At 54.8% G+C, this 22451-nt stretch overlaps 1 protein-coding gene across 1 annotated transcript in view; it reads right to left on the minus strand.

Annotated features, from left to right (window-relative positions):
• LOC142463537 (ankyrin repeat and fibronectin type-III domain-containing protein 1-like) overlaps positions 1–22451 on the minus strand; it is a 55421-nt gene that overhangs the window by 12085 nt on the left and 20885 nt on the right. The window contains exons 8-12 of the mRNA XM_075566415.1: positions 18679–18778; positions 17735–17867; positions 16402–16521; positions 15102–15317; positions 10524–10690 (exon numbers count right to left, since the gene is read on the minus strand). Of these exons, the coding sequence (XP_075422530.1) occupies positions 10524–10690; positions 15102–15317; positions 16402–16521; positions 17735–17867; positions 18679–18778 (736 nt within the window). The remainder of the gene's footprint in view (positions 1–10523; positions 10691–15101; positions 15318–16401; positions 16522–17734; positions 17868–18678; positions 18779–22451) is intronic.

Below are 22451 nucleotides of genomic sequence, written 5' to 3' on the forward strand. Positions count from 1 at the left end.
GAGAGGGAAGGGGGTTACAGTCCGATAAGAAAAAAAAAAGCCACCTGTGCTGAAGCAGGGATATCCTGATAACCTGACTTGTCGGTGGCCCTTGAGGACTGGAGTTGGCTGCCCCGGGTGCAGACAATTCTCGGTGCTGGGTATATCTCAGCTGATATGCAGTAGAATAACAGGCTAACACGGGCTGCTACGGGGCTGAAGATGTTAACACAATGGCCCATATTTACCAGGCTTCCCGGTGCTGGGAGACACCTTCCAGTTCATGAGTGGGCCGTGTCTTCCAGCGGCAGAAGGGGTCTTATGCAAAAGCACCGCTTAGCGAACCTGGGCCTGTATGTTTTGTACAGGATACCACCGCATTTACAGAACCGACATGGAAGTTCCTCGTTGACCATGAAAGTGTCTTCCTCAGATGTAAGCTGCAGGTTATTAATAGAAGCCAAGGCAATTACAAGAGCAATCACTCCGCAGGTGTCAGAAAATAGCTCCACTTAGTAGATATGGGCAGACGCCTCCTATCGTGACCCCGGCTTCCTATCGTGACCCCGGCTTCCTATCGGGACCCTGGCTTCCTATCGTGACCCTGGCTTCCTATCGGGACCCTGGCTTCCTATCGTGACCCTGGCTTCCTATCGTGACCCTGGCTTCCTATCGTGACCCTGGCTTCCTATCGTGACCCTGGCTTCCTAGGACAGACATGGGCAGACAGATACAAGGGGTAATGAGGACCCTGATCCGGAGAGCTGACACTCTATACCAGGGGTGGACGACTCCAGTCCTCAAGGGCCACCAACAGGTCAGGTTATCCATGCTTCAGCACAGGTGGCTCAATCAGTGGCTTAGTCATTATGCCTGCACCACCTGTGCTGAAGCAGGGATATCTTGAAAACCTGACCTGTTGGTGGACTTGGAGGACTGGAGTTGGCCGCTCCTGCCCTAGAGGGAATAAGGGGCAAAGTTAGCACAAAAGGTAAAGTGGTTGCTCATTGTGGGACGGAGTATACATCAGGATGGAGTATGGTCCAGCTGCACAGCTGATCCCATAAAGGTCTGAGGTTGGGGATGTTAGGGGGGTGTTACATGGCGGGGACCTCGTAGGCCCCCTCCAAAACATCAACTCCTTCCAGCAACCGACTGTACTTCGGCCGGGCCCCTGGGCACAGCGCGACGCCCTGTAATTCCCGGCAAAGTGACAGCGCTGAGTGTCGGGGTTACATCTCGCTGTATATTCCCCTGCGGGGTGGGACGTATATTCCGTATCCCGGCACAATCTCACAGCAGCGGCACCAGAAGCCCCGGCGGCCTCTCCGGACGGGAAGCGTGATTACCCTGGCTGAAAACGGGCCGTTTGTGGCAGAATGGGCCGGCTAAGACTCTGACCAATGAGGGCGCCCGGATGCAAAGTGTGTCTCAGACACGGCACAATGAATGGCGCCTGCGGAGCTGTTAGGGGCTTCGTGGATTGACGGGGTTAAACCCCCAGATGCAGACAGATCAGGAGAAATGTGCTGCCTCAGTCCTGATGGCTTAACCCCCTGCACATGGATTAGTGGCCACAGGGAAAAGCAGCAACAGGTGATCCGAGAGAGAGCGCAGGATCCCGCGCTGCCCGTCCAGGCCACTGATAATGCTCTTAGTGGTGGGGGGGCGGGGGGCGATGGCGGAAGGCCCCTTCCTTTCTAATTACAGCACACAGGGAGGCTCCGTGCTTCAGCGACGGGTGGAAAGATGGGCGAGCAGCAGTGTATGTCGTATTGGGTGTCTTCCTCCACCTCCGGTCTCCGCTGCCCCCCCCCCCCCACGATGTGTGAGTGACAGCAACCGGAAGTCACAGAAGTCCCTATTCAATACACTGAGAAGCCTCTTACCCCGTGTGGGGGGAGAGTTTAGCTCTATTCAAACGAATGTGGAAGAGGAGACCTCAAACATATTAGGGAAATATATATATATACAACAGGGGCGGCCAACGCCAGTCGTCAAGGGCCACCAACAGGTTAGGTTTTAAGGAAATCCCTGCTTCAGCACAGTCATTATGGCTGAGCCACCTGTGCTGAAGCAGGGATATTCCTAATACCTGACCTGTTGGTGGCCCTTGAGATACACTGTGTTTAGGAAAGAAGGCCCCCATTTGTTTTTTATCATATCTTCTATATTTCTCGCTCAATCCCCATGAGAATGAGCCCATCTGTCGTCCTGTTGTGCACAGTAACACTATATACAGTAAGGAGCACAGTAACACTATATACAGTAAGGAGCACAGTAACACTATATACAGTAAGGAGCACAGTAACACTATATACAGTAAGGAGCACAGTAACACTATATACAGTAAGGAGCACAGTAACACTATATACAGTAAGGAGCACAGTAACACTACATACAGTAAGGAGCACAGTAACACTATATACAGTAAGGAGCACAGTAACACTATATACAGTAAGGAGCACAATGTAGACAATCAACTGATGTGAACTAAATCCATGTCACTGTATCACGCCAACAACAAGTACCAGGTACACTGCGGGCGGGTTTGTCCTTCGTAGCTCGTAAATGTGATAAACTGTTGTAATCTAATCTGAAGCACTGAGAGCACTGTAACGTTTGTGTTCAAAGTGTGTGTTCAAAATGTCTTACTTCGGCTGAGATCCCCGATAACGCGCTGATCCCATCCCCGATAACGCGCTGATCCCATCCCCGATAACGCGCTGATCCCTTCCCCGATAACGTGCTGATCCCTTCCCCGATAACGCGCTGATCCCATCCCCGATAACGCGCTGATCCCATCCCCGATAACGCGCTGATCCCATCCCCGATACCGCGCTGATCCCATCCCCGATAACGCGCTGATCCCATCCCCGATAACGCGCTGATCCCATCCCCGATAACGTGCTGATCCCATCCCCGATAACGTGCTGATCCCATCCCCGATAACGTGCTGATCCCATCCCCGATAACGTGCTGATCCCATCCCCGATAACGTGCTGATCCCATCCCCGATAACGCGCTGATCCCATCCCCGATAACGCGCTGATCCCATCCCCGATAACGCGCTGATCCCATCCCCGATAACGTGCTGATCCCTTCCCCGATAACGTGCTGATCCCATCCCCGATAACGCGCTGATCCCATCCCCGATAACGCGCTGATCCCATCCCCGATAACGCGCTGATCCCATCCCCGATAACGTGCTGATCCCTTCCCCGATAACGTGCTGATCCCATCCCCGATAACGTGCTGATCCCTTCCCCGATAACGGGCTGATCCCATCCCCGATACCGAGCTGATCCCATCCCCGATAACGCGCTGATCCCATCGCCGATAACGTGCTGATCCCATCCCCGATACCGCACTGATCCCATCCCCGATAACGTGCTGATCCCTTCCCCGATAACGGGCTGATCCCATCCCCGATACCGCGCTGATCCCTTCCCCGATAACGCGCTGATCCCATCCCCGATACCGCGCTGATCCCTTCCCCGATAACGGGCTGATCCCATCCCCGATAACGCGCTGATCCCTTCCCCGATAACGCGCTGATCCAATCCCCGATACCGCGCTGATCCCATCCCCGATAACGCGCTGATCCCATCCCCGATAACGCGCTGATCCCATCCCCGATAACGCGCTGATCCCATCCCCGATAACGCGCTGATCCCATCGCCGATAACGCGCTGATCCCATCCCCGATACCGCGCTGATCCCATCCCCGATACCGCGCTGATCCCATCCCCGATACCGCGCTGATCCCATCCCCGATAACGCGCTGATCCCATCCCCGATAACGCGCTGATCCCATCCCCGATAACGTGCTGATCCCATCCCCGATACCGCGCTGATCCCATCCCCGATAACGCGCTGATCCCATCCCCGATACCGCGCTGATCCCATCCCCGATACCGCGCTGATCCCATCCCCGATACCGCGCTGATCCCTTCCCCGATACCGCACTGATCCCATCCCCGATACCGCGCTGATCCCTTCCCCGATACCGCGCTGATCCCATCCCCAATACCGCGCTGATCCCATCCCCGATAACGCGCTGATCCCATCCCCGATACCGCGCTGATCCCTTCCCCGATACCGCGCTGATCCCATCCCCAATACCGCGCTGATCCCATCCCCGATAACGCGCTGATCCCATCCCCGATACCGTGCTGATCCCATCCCCGATAACGCGCTGATCCCATCCCCGATAACGCGCTGATCCCATCCCCGATAACGTGCTGATCCCATCCCCGATACCGCGCTGATCCCATCCCCAATACCGCGCTGATCCCATCCCCGATACCGCGCTGATCCCATCCCCAATACCGCGCTGATCCCATCCCCGATACCGCGCTGATCCCATCCCCGATAACGGGCTGATCCCTTCCCCGATAACGTGCTGATCCCATCCCCGATAACGTGCTGATCCCATCCCCGATACCGCGCTGATCCCATCCCCGATACCGCGCTGATCCCATCCCCGATAACGCGCTGATCCCATCCCCGATAACGGGCTGATCCCATCCCCGATACCGAGCTGATCCCATCCCCGATAACGCGCTGATCCCATCGCCGATAACGTGCTGATCCCATCCCCGATACCGCACTGATCCCATCCCCGATAACGTGCTGATCCCTTCCCCGATAACGGGCTGATCCCATCCCCGATACCGCGCTGATCCCTTCCCCGATAACGCGCTGATCCCATCCCCGATACCGCGCTGATCCCATCCCCAATACCGCGCTGATCCCATCCCCGATAACGTGCTGATCCCTTCCCCGATAACGGGCTGATCCCATCCCCGATACCGCGCTGATCCCTTCCCCGATACCGCACTGATCCCATCCCCGATACCGCACTGATCCCATCCCCGATACCGCGCTGATCCCTTCCCCGATACCGCGCTGATCCCATCCCCGATAACGTGCTGATCCCTTCCCCGATAACGGGCTGATCCCATCCCCGATAACGGGCTGATCCCATCCCCGATACCGCGCTGATCCCATCCCCGATAACGCGCTGATCCCTTCCCCGATAACGTGCTGATCCCATCCCCGATAACGGGCTGATCCCATCCCCGATACCGCGCTGATCCCTTCCCCGATAACGCGCTGATCCCATCCCCGATAACGTGCTGATCCCATCCCCGATAACGGGCTGATCCCTTCCCCGATAACGGGCTGATCCCATCCCCGATAACGCGCCGATCCCTTCCCCGATAACGCGCTGATCCAATCCCCGATACCGCACTGATCCCATCCCCGATAACGCGCTGATCCCATCCCCGATAACGCGCTGATCCCATCCCCGATAACGCACTGATCCCATCCCCGATACCGCGCTGATCCCTTCCCCGATAACGGGCTGATCCCATCCCCGATAACGCGCCGATCCCTTCCCCGATAACGCGCTGATCCAATCCCCGATACCGCACTGATCCCATCCCCGATAACGCGCTGATCCCATCCCCGATAACGCGCTGATCCCATCCCCGATAACGCGCTGATCCCATCCCCGATAACGCGCTGATCCCATCGCCGATAACGCGCTGATCCCATCCCCGATACCGCGCTGATCCCATCCCCGATACCGCGCTGATCCCATCCCCGATACCGCGCTGATCCCATCCCCGATACCGCGCTGATCCCATCCCCGATAACGCGCTGATCCCATCCCCGATAACGTGCTGATCCCTTCCCCGATAACGGGCTGATCCCATCCCCGATACCGCGCTGATCCCTTCCCCGATACCGCGCTGATCCCTTCCCCGATAACGGGCTGATCCCATCCCCGATAACGCGCTGATCCCATCCCCGATAACGCGCTGATCCCATCGCCGATAACGCGCTGATCCCATCCCCGATACCGCGCTGATCCCATCCCCGATACCGCGCTGATCCCATCCCCGATACCGCGCTGATCCCATCCCCGATAACGCGCTGATCCCATCCCCGATAACGCGCTGATCCCATCCCCGATAACGCGCTGATCCCATCCCCGATACCGCGCTGATCCCATCCCCGATAACGCGCTGATCCCATCCCCGATACCGCGCTGATCCCATCCCCGATACCGCGCTGATCCCATCCCCGATACCGCGCTGATCCCTTCCCCGATACCGCACTGATCCCATCCCCGATACCGCGCTGATCCCTTCCCCGATACCGCGCTGATCCCATCCCCAATACCGCGCTGATCCCATCCCCGATAACGCGCTGATCCCATCCCCGATACCGCGCTGATCCCATCCCCGATACCGCGCTGATCCCATCCCCGATAACGCGCTGATCCCATCCCCGATACCGTGCTGATCCCATCCCCGATAACGCGCTGATCCCATCCCCGATAACGCGCTGATCCCATCCCCGATAACGTGCTGATCCCATCCCCGATACCGCGCTGATCCCATCCCCAATACCGCGCTGATCCCTTCCCCGATAACGTGCTGATCCCATCCCCGATACCGCGCTGATCCCTTCCCCGATACCGCGCTGATCCCATCCCCAATACCGCGCTGATCCCTTCCCCGATAACGTGCTGATCCCATCCCCGATACCGCGCTGATCCCATCCCCGATACCGCGCTGATCCCATCCCCGATAACGTGCTGATCCCATCCCCGATACCGCGCTGATCCCTTCCCCGATACCGCGCTGATCCCATCCCCGATACCGCGCTGATCCCTTCCCCGATAACGCGCTGATCCCATCCCCAATACCGCGCTGATCCCTTCCCCGATAACGTGCTGATCCCTTCCCCGATAACGGGCTGATCCCATCCCCGATACCGCGCTGATCCCTTCCCCGATAACGCGCTGATCCCATCCCCGATACCGCGCTGATCCCTTCCCCGATAACGGGCTGATCCCATCCCCGATAACGCGCTGATCCCTTCCCCGATACCGCGCTGATCCCATCCCCGATACCGCGCTGAACCCATCCCCGATAACGCGCTGATCCCATCCCCGATACCGCGCTGATCCCTTCCCCGATAACGCGCTGATCCCTTCCCCGATAACGCGCTGATCCCTTCCCCGATAACGTGCTGATCCCATCCCCGATAACGCGCTGATCCCTTCCCCGATAACGCGCTGATCCCTTCCCCGATAACGCGCTGATCCAATCCCCGATACCGCACTGATCCCATCCCCGATACCGCGCTGATCCAATCCCCGATACCGCGCTGATCCCATCCCCGATAACGCGCTGATCCCATCCCCGATACCGCGCTGATCCCATCCCCGATACCGCGCTGATCCCATCCCCGATACCGCGCTGATCCCATCCCCGATACCGCGCTGATCCCATCCCCGATAACGCGCTGATCCCATCCCCGATAACGCGCTGATCCCATCCCCGATAACGTGCTGATCCCATCCCCGATACCGCGCTGATCCCATCCCCAATAACGCGCTGATCCCATCCCCGATACCGCGCTGATCCCATCCCCGATACCGCGCTGATCCCATCCCCGATACCGCGCTGATCCCATCCCCGATAACGTGCTGATCCCATCCCCGATACCGCGCTGATCCCTTCCCCGATACCGCGCTGATCCCATCCCCGATACCGCGCTGATCCCTTCCCCGATAACGCGCTGATCCCTTCCCCGATAACGCGCTGATCCCTTCCCCGATACCGCGCTGATCCCTTCCCCGATACAGCGCTGATCCCATCCCCGATACCGCGCTGATCCCATCCCCGATAACGCGCTGATCCCTTCCCCGATAACGCGCTGATCCCATCCCCGATAACGCGCTGATCCCATCCCCGATAACGCGCTGATCCCATCCCCGATAACGCGCTGATCCCATCCCCGATACCGCGCTGATCCCATCCCCGATACCGCGCTGATCCCATCCCCGATACCGCGCTGAACCCATCCCCGATACCGCGCTGATCCCTTCCCCGATACCGCGCTGATCCAATCCCCGATAACGCGCTGATCCCATCCCCGATACCGCGCTGATCCCATCCCCGATAACGCGCTGATCCCATCCCCGATACCGCGCTGATCCCATCCCCGATACCGCGCTGATCCCATCCCCGATACCGCGCTGATCCCATCCCCGATACCGCGCTGATCCCATCCCCGATAACGCGCTGATCCCATCCCCGATACCGCGCTGATCCCATCCCCGATAACGCGCTGATCCCTTCCCCGATACCGCGCTGATCCCATCCCCGATACCGCGCTGATCCCTTCCCCGATACCGCGCTGATCCCATCCCCGATACCGCGCTGATCCCTTCCCCGATACCGCGCTGATCCCATCCCCGATACCGCGCTGAACCCATCCCCGATAACGCGCTGATCCCTTCCCCGATAACGCGCTGATCCCATCCCCGATAACGCGCTGATCCCATCCCCGATAACGCGCTGATCCCATCCCCGATACCGCGCTGATCCCATCCCCGATACCGCGCTGATCCCATCCCCGATACCGCGCTGATCCCATCCCCGATAACGCGCTGATCCCTTCCCCGATAACGCGCTGATCCCATCCCCGATACCGCGCTGATCCCTTCCCCGATACCGCGCTGATCCCATCCCCGATAACGCGCTGATCCCATCCCCGATACCGCGCTGATCCCATCCCCGATAACGCGCTGATCCCATCCCCGATACCGCGCTGATCCCATCCCCGATACCGCGCTGATCCCATCCCCGATACCGCGCTGATCCCATCCCCGATACCGCGCTGATCCCATCCCCGATAACGCGCTGATCCCATCCCCGATACCGCGCTGATCCCATCCCCGATAACGCGCTGATCCCTTCCCCGATACCGCGCTGATCCCATCCCCGATACCGCGCTGATCCCTTCCCCGATACCGCGCTGATCCCATCCCCGATACCGCGCTGATCCCTTCCCCGATACCGCGCTGATCCCATCCCCGATACCGCGCTGAACCCATCCCCGATAACGCGCTGATCCCTTCCCCGATAACGCGCTGATCCCATCCCCGATAACGCGCTGATCCCATCCCCGATAACGCGCTGATCCCATCCCCGATACCGCGCTGATCCCATCCCCGATACCGCGCTGATCCCATCCCCGATACCGCGCTGATCCCATCCCCGATAACGCGCTGATCCCTTCCCCGATAACGCGCTGATCCCATCCCCGATACCGCGCTGATCCCATCCCCGATAACGCGCTGATCCCTTCCCCGATAACGCGCTGATCCCATCCCCGATAACGCGCTGATCCCATCCCCGATAACGTGCTGATCCCATCCCCGATACCGCGCTGATCCCATCCCCGATAACGCGCTGATCCCATCCCCGATAACGCGCTGATCCCATCCCCGATAACGCGCTGATCCCATCCCCGATAACGCGCTGATCCCTTCCCCGATACCGCGCTGAACCCATCCCCGATAACGCGCTGATCCCATCCCCGATACCGCGCTGAACCCATCCCCGATACCGCGCTGATCCCATCCCCGATACCGCGCTGATCCCATCCCCGATACCGCGCTGATCCCATCCCCGATACCGCGCTGATCCCATCCCCGATAACGCGCTGATCCCATCCCCGATACCGCGCTGAACCCATCCCCGATACCGCGCTGATCCCATCCCCGATAACGCGCTGATCCCATCCCCGATAACGCGCTGATCCCATCCCCGATACCGCGCTGATCCCATCCCCGATACCGCGCTGAACCCATCCCCGATACCGCGCTGATCCCATCCCCGATAACGCGCTGATCCCTTCCCCGATACCGCGCTGATCCCATCCCCGATAACGCGCTGATCCCATCCCCGATACCGCGCTGAACCCATCCCCGATACCGCGCTGATCCCATCCCCGATACCGCGCTGAACCCATCCCCGATACCGCGCTGATCCCATCCCCGATACCGCGCTGATCCCTTCCCCGATAACGCGCTGATCCCTTCCCCGATAACGCGCGTTTCCAGCTGCTCCCGCACGATGCGTTGTGTTACGAAGGCGTTCTCGGTCCCCCTAGCGACCGCCCTTTATCAGGAGAAAGTTTATGGAAGCGTTTTGGACCATAATTCCTGCGCTGTGTCCAGCACTTTCTAACGCGCCTATCTTCTGCGCTAATCACCATTTTGTGGCCCACAAGACAAAAACAATGCAGTTTACAGACACGCTCCTAAATTGCTTTAGTACATAGACGCCAGTCCTCAAGCTCCACATCCCCCCTGCCCCCCGCCAATCCAACAGGTCAGCTTCAGCACAGGTGGCTCAATCAGCGGCTCAATTAAAGACTGAGCCTCTGATTGCGCCACCAGTGCTGAAGCAGGGACTGATCAAGCCACCTGTGCTGAAGCAGGGACTGATTAAGCCACCTGTGCTGAAGCAGGGACTGATTGAGCCACCCATGCTGAAGCAGGGATATCCTAAAAACCTAACCTGTTGGGGAGGGGGTGGAGGAGAGGGTGGGAGGACTTGAGGATTGGCGTTGAGCCCCCCCTGTGCTAAGAGATAACGGGGAAGGGCAGGGCTGCAGACCTGGCTGAGACACGGGCTCACGAGCGCTACCCAAACACAGTCAGCTCCCACCTGGATACATTAGAATTGGCCCGAATCTTCACGTGGCACAGGATGTTGGGTAACCTCTCCGGCACCAGCGCCCGGATCTGATCCACGGCGCTGCACAGTTTCAGATAACCCAGGTACAGTCCAGGAGGAAGAGGCTGGCTGCTTTTTCTGTGATACGTTAACTTTTCCTAAGAGAGAGAGAATGAAACGATTAAACGTAAAATGCCGGCCTCCGCGCGTCGCCCGCCTACTCGCGTCTGTCGCCCGCCCCCTCGCGTCTGTCGCCGGCCTCCTCGCGCGTGTCGCCCGCCTCCTCGCGCGTGTCGCCCGCCTCCTCGCGCGTGTCGCCCGCCTCCTCGCGCGTGTCGCCCGCCTCCTCGCGCGTGTCGCCCGCCTCCTCGCGCGTGTCGCCCGCCTCCTCGCGCGTGTCGCCCGCCTCCTCGCGCGTGTCGCCCGCCTCCTCGCGCGTGTCGCCCGCCTCCTCGCGCGTGTCGCCCGCCTCCTCGCGCGTGTCGTCCGCCTCCTCGCGCGTGTCGTCCGCCTCCTCGCGCGTGTCGCCCGCCTCCTCGCGCGTGTCGTCCGCCTCCTCGCGCCTGTCGCCGGCCTCCTCGCGCCTGTCGCCGGCCTCCTCGCGCCTGTCGCCGGCCTCCTCGCGCGTGTGTCGCCGGCCTCCTCGCGCGTGTGTCGCCGGCCTCCTCGCGCGTGTTGCCGTGTCGCCGGCCTCATCGCGCCTGTCGCCGGCCTCCTCGCGCGTGTTGCCGTGTCGCCGGCCTCCTCGCGCCTGTCGCCGGCCTCCTCGCGCGTGTTGCCGGCCTCCTCGCGCGTGTTGCCGTGTCGCCGGCCTCCTCGCGCCTGTCGCCGGCCTCCTCGCGCGTGTTGCCGTGTCGCCGGCCTCCTCGCGCCTGTCGCCGGCCTCCTCGCGCGTGTTGCCGTGTCGCCGGCCTCCTCGCGCCTGTCGCCGGCCTCCTCGCGCGTGTTGCCGTGTCGCCGGCCTCCTCGCGCCCGTCGCCGGCCTCCTCGCGCCTGTCGCTGGCCTCCTCTCCTCGCGCGTGTTGCCGTGTCGCCCGCCTCCTCGCGCCTGTCGCCCGCCTCCTCGCGCCTGTCGCTGGCCTCCTCTCCTCGCGCGTGTCGCCCGCCTCCTCGCGCGTGTCGCCCGCCTCCTCGCGCGTGTCGCCCGCCTCCTCGCGCGTGTCGCCCGCCTCCTCGCGCGTGTCGCCCGCCTCCTCGCGCGTGTCGCCCGCCTCCTCGCGCGTGTCGCCCGCCTCCTCGCGCGTGTCGCCCGCCTCCTCGCGCGTGTCGCCCGCCTCCTCGCGCGTGTCGCCCGCCTCCTCGCGCGTGTCGCCCGCCTCCTCGCGCGTGTCGCCGCCGCTCTAACAATTCATTCATTTCCCCTTACAAATAACTGACATGGCGTGTTTGTCTCGTGCGAAACATGAACGTGTTTCTTTTTTCTCCGGGGGACCACGGAATTCAGCTGCTCTGCGTGGCCGTGGCGGCGCAATTACTTTTACAAACAAAACACCCAAAAACACGACGCTTGAGTTTATCTCTGGCTATGAGCCCCCCTGGGTTAGCGCACGTTTGTCCTTGAAGAGATTAACCCTTTAATCCATCATAATACTGTTATTGCACAACTATGAAAACATATACAGTACACTTCATCATCATGAGAGAGAGAGAAAGTGACAGAGAGAGTGTGAGAGAGAGAGAGAGAGAGAGAGAGAGAGAGGAGAGAGAGAGAGAGAGAGAGGAGAGAGAGAGAGGAGAGAGAGAGAGAAGAGAGAGAGAGAAAAGAGAGAGAGAAGAGAGAGAGTGAGAGTGAGAGAGAGAGAGGAGAAGAGAGAGAAGAGAGAGGAGAGAGAGGAGAGAGAGAGAGGAGAGAGAGAGAGAGAAAAGAGAAGAGAGAGAGTGAGAGAGAGAGAGAGAGAGAGAGAGTGAGAAGAGAGAGAAGAGAGAGAGGAGAAGAGAGAGAGAGAGAGAGGAGAAGAGAGAGAGAGAGAGAGAGAGAAAGGAGAAGAGAGAGGAGAGAGAGAGAGGAGAAGAGAGAGAGAGAGGAGAGAGAGAGAGGAGAAGAGAGAGAGAGAAGAGAGAGAGAGAAGAGAGCGAGAGAGAGAAGAGAGCGAGAGAGAGAAAGAAAGAGAGAGAGAGACGTTACCATCCAGCAGGTCAGCACAACAGCAGAGGCAGCACTCAGAGGTATGTATAGTGTAATGTACTAATACATTATGTTGCTGACTTACCTCTGAGTGCTGCCTCTCTTTGCTGATACATTATGTTGCTGACTTACCTCTGAGTGCTGCCTCTCTTTGCTGATACATTATGTTGCTGACTTACCTCTGAGTGCTGCCTCTCTTTGCTGATACATTATGTTGCTGACTTACCTCTGAGTGCTGCCTCTCTTTGCTGATACATTATGTTGCTGACTTACCTCTGAGTGCTGCCTCTCTTTGCTGATACATTATGTTGCTGACTTACCTCTGAGTGCTGCCTCTCTTTGCTGATACATTATGTTGCTGACTTACCTCTGAGTGCTGCCTCTCTTTGCTGATACATTATGTTGCTGACTTACCTCTGAGTGCTGCCTCTCTTTGCTGATACATTATGTTGCTGACTTACCTCTGAGTGCTGCCTCTCTTTGCTGCCCTGCTGGATGGTAACATACTCTTTACATTATTTATGGGACTAGCACCAGGCCTTTCTGGATATCTACACTGGAGTGCTTGCTGTTTTTTTACACACACATATATATATATATATAAAATCAAAAACAAATACTCAATACCGTTCTGTGGCTAACGAAAGGCTTTTATTTGTGCGAGCTTTCCACATACACTGATCTCTTTTTCCGGCGATGTTACAATGAATAAAGCAAGAAAAGTTTTTCTTGCTGTATCCGTTGTAACATCGCCGGAAGAAGAGATCAGTGTATGTGGAAAGCTCGCACAAATAAAAGCCTTTCGTTAGCCACAGAGCGGTATCATCTATTTATTTTTTGATTTTTGAAGCTCGGCTAACACGGTACAGATACCTCTACATCTATATACATATATATATATGTATATTTATATATATACACACCTAGCTGTACATGTAGAGAAGCTTGGGGGTTTATATATCCACACACGGCATTATTCCCTGGACGGCAGATGACGGGAGAGATGTGGTGAATGCGTGTGACTTCGTGTGACCTGTTGAGGCTTTCCTCCTCCTCCTCCTCCTCCTCCTCCTCCTCCTCCTCCTCCTCCTCCTCCTCCTCCTCGTTGGTCGCGGATACGATTGCCCCGGTCTCTCTAATAATGTGTGTAGCCCCTCCCTATAGGCGCTCTTTATTTATTAATTACTCCTTATTGTCATTAGTGATTCATTAGCCTATAGGGACATTTTGACCCACTAGTGGGTTTAAAAAAAACCCACATACACATGGTTTAATGTGTATTAAAAAAATGGTTTATCACCAGTACATTAAGTGACGTTGCGAAGGGGGCGGGGTGGAGGTGCACAGCACAACTACTGTCGTTTTTTTATAGATATAGATTACCACTACTTTTTTATTTATAGACCCACAGTACCACTACTTTTTATTTATAGACCCACAGTACCACTAATGTTTATTTATAGACCCACAGTACCACTAATGTTTATTAATAGACCCACAGTACCACTATTTTTTATTTATAGACCCACAGTACCACTAATGTTTATTTATAGACCCACAGTACCACTACTTTTTTATTTATAGACCCACAGTACCACTAATGTTTATTTATAGACCCACAGTACCACTAATGTTTATTTATAGACCCACAGTACCACTATTTTTTATTTACTGACCCACAGTACCACTAATGTTTATTTATAGATACACAGTACCACTAATGTTTATTTATAGATCCACAGTACCACTACTTTTATTTATAGACCCACAGTACCACTACTTTTATTTATAGACCCACAGTACCACTACTTTTATTTATAGACCCACAGTACCACTATTTTTTATTTATAGACCCACAGTACTACTATTATTTATAGATCCACGGGGCCACTACTTTTTATTTATAGACCCACGGTACAGCTCCATGTCAGGCACAGTACCACTGCTTTCTTGTTTAAGCCATTTTGCACACTGAGCTAAGACGTGTGAAGGGTGTGATTGCCTCTGGCTGCTCCCTTCTGTCTGATGTCACTCTGTGATCCACAAGAGTTTGCACAGGCAGAGCCCCCTCTCATCTTTATCGGCTCTCTCATAAGAACAGGGCGGGCCAACTGTAAACCATTGACCAACACCCTCCCCCCCCCTCCAGCTGCCCCGGCAGTGAACTTCCCCTCCCCCAAAACGAAAAGCATCCACATCTTTGCAGTTAGCACGGTTATATTTGCGAAAGGAAAGCCAATCAGAACGTTCCGTTCTTATTACGATCCGGCCGATTTCTGGCCCGGCGCCGGCACTTCGCATGCACTTGGCTTTTCCGGGTCACTTGGAAAAGCACACCGGGACGGTTACACATTCCTGGTCCATAACACCCCCTCCTCCTTTCCCTCCCCCCCCCCCCTCTGCTTCCTTCCTCCGGCTACTGTAAGCGGAGAAGGTCAACTCACAGGCAGGGTCATCAGCAGGACATCCAGGGCGCTGGGCTCGTCCGGGGAGGACACCGACTTTCTGTGCGCCTGCAGTTTGGACGCGGGCGCCCAGCGGGCGTTCTCCAGGCTCTGGCTCAGCTTCACTTCCTTCAGGGTCACGATCAGGATGTTCCCCTGCTTGTCCTTAATGGACTCGAAGAACACCTGCCCCAGGTCCTGGATCCCGAGCAAGCCCTGGGAGACAAAGCAGTGAGAGGAGGGTGTGTGGGGGGAGGGAGGGGGAGGCATGGGTCACGTAACCTCTCGAGTGCCCCTCCCGGAGCGAGACCGGCCACCCGTGGGAAGGCTGCACCCAGCGTTCACGTTGGCAGGCCCCCCACCCCCACGTTGGCAGGCCCCCCACCCCGGACATGAACGGAAGTAGAGGGGGCTTCCAATTTTCCGTCCCCATCGCGCTCACCGCACCTCCTCCTGCGTCAGAGGGCCACCCTCATAGCATTCAGGGGGTGTCTTGGGTCATTCAAAGGATTAAATCAGGTGGGGTTTTAACAACCCCCCCACCCCCCCTTTTTTTCCCCTGTTTTCGTTTACGAGGATGGGAAGCAGGGAGTTTCTGTCAGGGAAAACAAAATGGAGGACGAAATCTCTTGCTTCTCATAAGAAATCTCCCGCTGCTGCAGCTTGCCATCTGACCCGGCCTGATGCTGGCGATTGAAACGCCAGGAGGCACCGGAGCTATTTTTACAGGTTAACGGGGTTCGCCTTCAGGTGGGGAACCCCCTTCTTCCCATCCCGGTAAAGAAAAAGGGGGCCGGGGGGGATGGGGAAGGGTAGGGTCGCAAGGTGGCTTCTCCAAAAATAATGGACACAATGGTGAAAGGTGCGACGCAGTCAAGACGCACACACACACACGCTCGAGACACACACACATCTCTCTCTCTCTGCTCCATGCTGTTTCCTCCTCTGCTTGGCCCAATCCTCAGGCTCCTGATTGGCAGCTGCTGGGTAATGCAGCCAATCAGGATGGCGGAAGCTGCCCAGCCCCCTCGCAATGGCCCTGCTCGGAGAAATACCGCGGCCCCCCCCCAAAGCCGGTCAGGTTACTATGTCCAGAGAGGTAATACCGGGCAAATACATGTCCAGTATCTTATGTTTTACTGGACAGTGTCCAAATACAAGACCGACCGGTTCAATCCCGGACACCTGGAAAACCCTAGCCCCGGAAGGGGGTATCGGCAAACGCCACAGCGCGCCAAAACATTATTATGAGTGAGAGTGAGGGCGCCCGTGCCCGCACCCAGGGGTCACCCCTCATTACCTGCATTTGGGACACGGCCAGCAGCATCTTGAAGCGGGTTTGCAGGATGCAGGAACAGGACGACTGAGAGACGCTGACGCACTGCCGTAGCCACACGATGTCGTCCCACATGCACGATACCTGGCGCGTGGGCGACAGAACACGCTGAAGGCGCGGTCACACAGTGCAGGGGTTGTATGGTAAAGATTTCTTCCCCATACTGGGGTCTGTCATTTCTTTACATACAGTAGAATGAAAGCAGAGGGTCCAGTTCAGGACCCCGTTCATTTCAGCTCCGGGGACCCCCAGCTTCCAGAGATACAGACCTCCGTAGAAGGTTCCAGTAGCTGCTCTGCTAGCAGGGTTCACATAATGGCCGCTTTTACAAGCTCCCGCGCCCTGTGGGCCAATAAGAAGCCGTGACGTCACCCGGTGCGGCTTCCTATTGGCCCGCGTGACGTGCGAGCTTTTAACTTGCAGGAGATACCGGTACCCGCATCTCTGGAAACAAGGGGTCCCCTGAGCTGAAATTAATGGGGTACTGCCCCGGAGGCGCCCTGCTTCAATCCTATGTAAAAAAAAAAATGACGTTTTACTCCTAAAAATGGCAACCCCAAAAGAAGATGAACGCGGCAGTCTCTTCCACCGCGACATCACTGGATTTCAAATAGCCCCATCGGAGGAGCTCAGGAAGATAAGTCTCCGTGAAGTCTACAAGGGGAATAGCTCTTCTGCCTCCTGGGGGTGGGGCTGGTGAGAATAAACACAGCAGAGGTTCCCATGTGAATACTCTACCGCCGGCTCTGGGCCTTAATCCCCCCCCCCCCCCACAATCAAATTAAGAACAACTAGGAGAAAAATAATATGGGTAATCTGCTTTCTTGTCCGCTGGAAGGCGGATCACTTTGATGATATGTCATTTTGGGAGCGAGCTGCGCCTTCCATAAAAGACACAGTAATGCAATGAAATATTAGCGTAATATTTGCAGGGGTGGAGGAAAAGGTTGGGGGCTGGGGGGGGGGGGGTGTTGCCTTTGGAGTTAAATATACACAAGACATCGCTTTTATCAAGTGACAGTTCATGGTATGTTTCCTATACATATACAATTAACCTTTATATGTTTCCTATACATATACAATTAACCTGAGCTGTGCTAACGAGGTCTGCGACACTTTGCTCAAAGGGTTACTTTCGGAGGCATTAGGAGTGACGGGAGACAGAAATCTAGGTGCCTTCCTAATAGCAACCTCGAGTCCTGAGTTATTGAAGCGTGAGCCGGTGACCTTGAACTTGACCTCCAGCTCCTCCGAGATGCGTGTGTGTTAATAGTGCTGATGCTGCCGTGAAGCTTACCTTGGTGAACCACAGAAAGTCCTGCATGAGCAGACAGGAGTAGGAGTCATCGATCTCCACCACTGGTATCTGATCCTCATGAGTTACGAGGATGTTGTCGTCCTTGTAGAATATCGACGCCAGGTAGAGACCCCTGGGGGATGCAAGACAACACGTTTATTCGGCGTACAGCAAAGTGTACAGACACATACAGGGCCATATCTACTAAGCAGTCTTCTGCCATAACGCTTCTTCCGGCGCTGGAAGAGACCATCCAGCCCACTCAAGCCAATAGGCTGTACGGTGTCTTCCAGCGCCGGGTGACGTATTACGGCAGAACACGGCTTAGTATATATGGTCCAAAGGGTCCTATTTGCCAAGCAGTGCTTTTCCACCGTTGATCGCCAGGAGACGTCTTACAGCCTATTGGCATGAGCGGGCTGGGTGGTGTCTTCCAACGCCGGAGAGGCGTCTTAAGCACCGTTTACTAAATATGGGCCAAAATAATGTCAGTAAAAAACGCACGTATTATTTTCTGAAACCTTTGTCACCCTCCTTTGTTTTAGCTCGTAACACTGTGTGCATGGGACACCAAGCTCCGCTTCCCTCAGGCCAGGGGGTGCTCAACTGCAGTCCTCAAGCCCCCCCCAAGAAGTCAGGTTTTCAGGATCATCCCTGCTTCAGCACAGGTGGCTCAATAAGTCCCAGCTTCAGCACAGGTGGCTCAATAAGTCCCAACTTCAGCACAGGTGGCTCAATCAGAGGCTCGTTGATTGAGCCACCTGTGCTGAAGCTGGGATATCATGAAAATATGACCTGTTGGGGGGGCTTGAAGACTGGAGTTGCGTCCCCCTGCTTTAGGCAGTGGGAGAAAGACAATGCATCGAAGTTTCTGTTGCCACCAGGCTGAGAGCCAGTGGACAATGATTGACGTCTTCTTGAGTCCCCCCCCCCCCCCCGCCTACCTCTTGAGGCTCTTTAAGAACTTGCTGCTGGGGTGGAAAAGGTGCTTGAGGCTCTTGGAGACGGAATGCTTCCGGCTCTGCGGCTGGCTCTTGAAAGGCTCTGAAAAGCGGTGAAGAACAAAAACGTTCAGGAGACAACTCAAACTGTGCTGTGTCCTGTGGTAAGCGACGTGGTGTGTGAAGGCTGCGAGACGTCCCACGCCTGCCCCTGCCGTGTCTATCTCAACCGTTCAAACTGACCTACGAAGATCAAGGAACGCCCGTGGCAAAATACCACAGGCTCACAACTTCAGCACTTAATAAGCACGGGTGCAGTTACGTGTGCATAAGACAGGGCCTTTATATGTGTGTTATATATGTACTGCGTGTGTATCAGTGCGTCTGTATGTGTATCCGCGGGTGCAGTTACGTGTGTATAAGACAGGGCCTTTATATGTGTGTTATATTTGTGCTGCATGTGTATCAGTGCGTCTGTATGTGTATCCGCGGGTGCAGTTACGTGTGTATAAGACAGGGCCTTTATATGTGTGTTATATTTGTGCTGCGTGTGTATCCGCGGGTGCAGTTACGTGTGTATAAGACAGGGCCTTTATATGTGTGTTATATTTGTGCTGCGTGTGTATCAGTGCGTCTGTATGTGTATCCGCGGGTGCAGTTACGTGTGTATAAGACAGGGCCTTTATATGTGTGTTATATTTGTGCTGCGTGTATATCAGTGCGTCTGTATGTGTATCCGCGGGTGCAGTTACGTGTGTATAAGACAGGGCCTTTATATGTGTGTTATATTTGTACTGCGTGTGTATCAGTGCGTCTGTATGTGTACCCGCGGGTACAGTTACGTGTGTATAAGACAGGGCGTTTATATGTGTGTTATATTTGTACTGCGTGTGTATCAGTGCGTCTGTATGTGTATCCGCGGGTGCAGTTACGTGTGTATAAGACAGGGCCTTTATATGTGTGTTATATTTGTGCTGCGTGTGTATCAGTGCGTCTGTATGTGTATCCGCGGGTGCAGTTACGTGTGTATAAGACAGGGCCTTTATATGTGTGTTATATTTGTGCTGCGTGTGTATCAGTGCGTCTGTATGTGTATCCGCGGGTGCAGTTACGTGTGTATAAGACAGGGCCTTTATATGTGTGTTATATTTGTGCTGCGTGTGTATCAGTGCGTCTGTATGTGTATCCGCGGGTGCAGTTACGTGTGTATAAGACAGGGCCTTTATATGTGTGTTATATTTGTACTGCGTGTGTATCAGTGCGTCTGTATGTGTACCCGCGGGTACAGTTACGTGTGTATAAGACAGGGCCTTTATATGTGTGTTATATTTGTACTGCGTGTGTATCAGTGCGTCTGTATGTGTATCCGCGGGTGCAGTTACGTGTGTATAAGACAGGGCCTTTATATGTGTGTTATATTTGTACTGCGTGTGTATCAGTGCGTCTGTATGTGTACCCGCGGGTGCAGTTACGTGTGTATAAGACAGGGCCTTTATATGTGTGTTATATTTGTGCTGCGTGTATATCAGTGCGTCTGTATGTGTATCCGCGGGTACAGTTACGTGTGTATAAGACAGGGCCTTTATATGTGTGTTATATTTGTACTGCGTGTGTATCAGTGCGTCTGTATGTGTACCCGCGGGTACAGTTACGTGTGTATAAGACAGGGCGTTTATATGTGTGTTATATTTGTACTGCGTGTGTATCAGTGCGTCTGTATGTGTATCCGCGGGTGCAGTTACGTGTGTATAAGACAGGGCCTTTATATGTGTGTTATATTTGTGCTGCGTGTGTATCAGTGCGTCTGTATGTGTATCCGCGGGTGCAGTTACGTGTGTATAAGACAGGGCCTTTATATGTGTGTTATATTTGTGCTGCGTGTGTATCAGTGCGTCTGTATGTGTATCCGCGGGTGCAGTTACGTGTGTATAAGACAGGGCCTTTATATGTGTGTTATATTTGTGCTGCGTGTGTATCAGTGCGTCTGTATGTGTATCCGCGGGTGCAGTTACGTGTGTATAACACAGGGCCTTTATATGTGTGTTATATTTGTACTGCGTGTGTATCAGTGCGTCTGTATGTGTACCCGCGGGTACAGTTACGTGTGTATAAGACAGGGCCTTTATATGTGTGTTATATTTGTGCTGCGTGTGTATCAGTGCGTCTGTATGTGTATCCGCGGGTGCAGTTACGCGTGTATAAGACAGGGCCTTTATATGTGTGTTATATTTGTACTGTGTGTGTATCAGTGCGTCTGTATGTGTATCCGCGGGTGCAGTTACGTGTGTATAAGACAGGGCCTTTATATGTGTGTTATATTTGTGATGCATGTGTATCAGTGCGTCTGTATGTGTATCCGCGGGTGCAGTTACGTGTGTATAAGACAGGGCCTTTATATGTGTGTTATATTGTACTGCGTGTGTATCAGTGCGTCTGTATGTGTATCCGCGGGTGCAGTTACGTGTGTATAACACAGGGCCTTTATATGTGTGTTATATTTGTACTACGTGTGTATCAGTGCGTCTGTATGTGTATCCGCGTGCAGTTACGTGTGTATAACACAGGGCCTTTATACAGTATGTGTGTTATATTTGTGCTGCGTGTGTATCAGTGCGTCTGTATGTGTATCCGGGGGTGCAGTTACGTGTGTATAAGACAGGGCCTTTATATGTGTGTTATATTTGTACTGCGTGTGTATCAGTGCGTCTCTATGTGTATCCGCGGGTGCAGTTACGTGTGTATAAGACAGGGCCTTTATATGTGTGTTATATTGTACTGCGTGTGTATCAGTGCGTCTGTATGTGTATCCGCGGGTGCAGTTACGTGTGTATAAGACAGGGCCTTTATATGTGTGTTATATTTGTATTGCGTGTGTATCAGTGCGTCTGTATGTGTATCCGCGGGTGCAGTTACGTGTGTATAACACAGGACCTTTATATGTGTGTTATATTTGTACTGCGTGTGTATCAGTGCGTCTGTATGTGTATCCGCGGGTGCAGTTACGTGTGTATAAGACAGGGCCTTTATATGTGTGTTATATTTGTGCTGTGTGTGTATCAGTGCGTCTGTATGTGTATCCGCGGGTGCAGTTACGTGTGTATAAGACAGGGCCTTTATATGTGTGTTATATTTGTACTGCGTGTGTATCAGTGCGTCTGTATGTGTATCCGCGGCTGCAGTTACGTGTGTATAAGACAGGGCCTTTATATGTGTGTTATATTTGTGCTGCGTGTGTATCAGTGCGTCTGTATGTGTATCTGCAGGTGCAGTTACGTGTGTATAAGACAGGGCCTTTATATGTGTGTTATATTTGTGCTGCGTGTGTATCAGTGCGTCTGTATGTGTATCCGCGGGTGCAGTTACGTGTGTATAACACAGGGCCTTTATATGTGTGTTATATTTGTACTGCGTGTGTATCAGTGCGTCTGTATGTGTATCCGCGGGTGCAGTTACGTGTGTATAAGACAGGGCCTTTATATGTGTGTTATATTTGTGATGCGTGTGTATCAGTGCGTCTGTATGTGTATCCGCGGGTGCAGTTACGTGTGTATAAGACAGGGCCTTTATATGTGTGTTATATTTGTGCTGCGTGTGTATCAGTGCGTCTGTATGTGTATCCGCAGGTGCAGGTACGTGTGTATAAGACAGGGCCTTTATATGTGTGTTATATTTGTACTGCGTGTGTATCAGTGCGTCTGTATGTGTATCCGCGGGTGCAGTTACGTGTGTATAAGACAGGGCCTTTATATGTGTGTTATATTTGTGCTGCGTGTGTA

This window comes from Ascaphus truei, chromosome 11 (genome assembly GCF_040206685.1).
Source record: "Ascaphus truei isolate aAscTru1 chromosome 11, aAscTru1.hap1, whole genome shotgun sequence".
Lineage (NCBI taxonomy): Eukaryota > Metazoa > Chordata > Amphibia > Anura > Ascaphidae > Ascaphus > Ascaphus truei.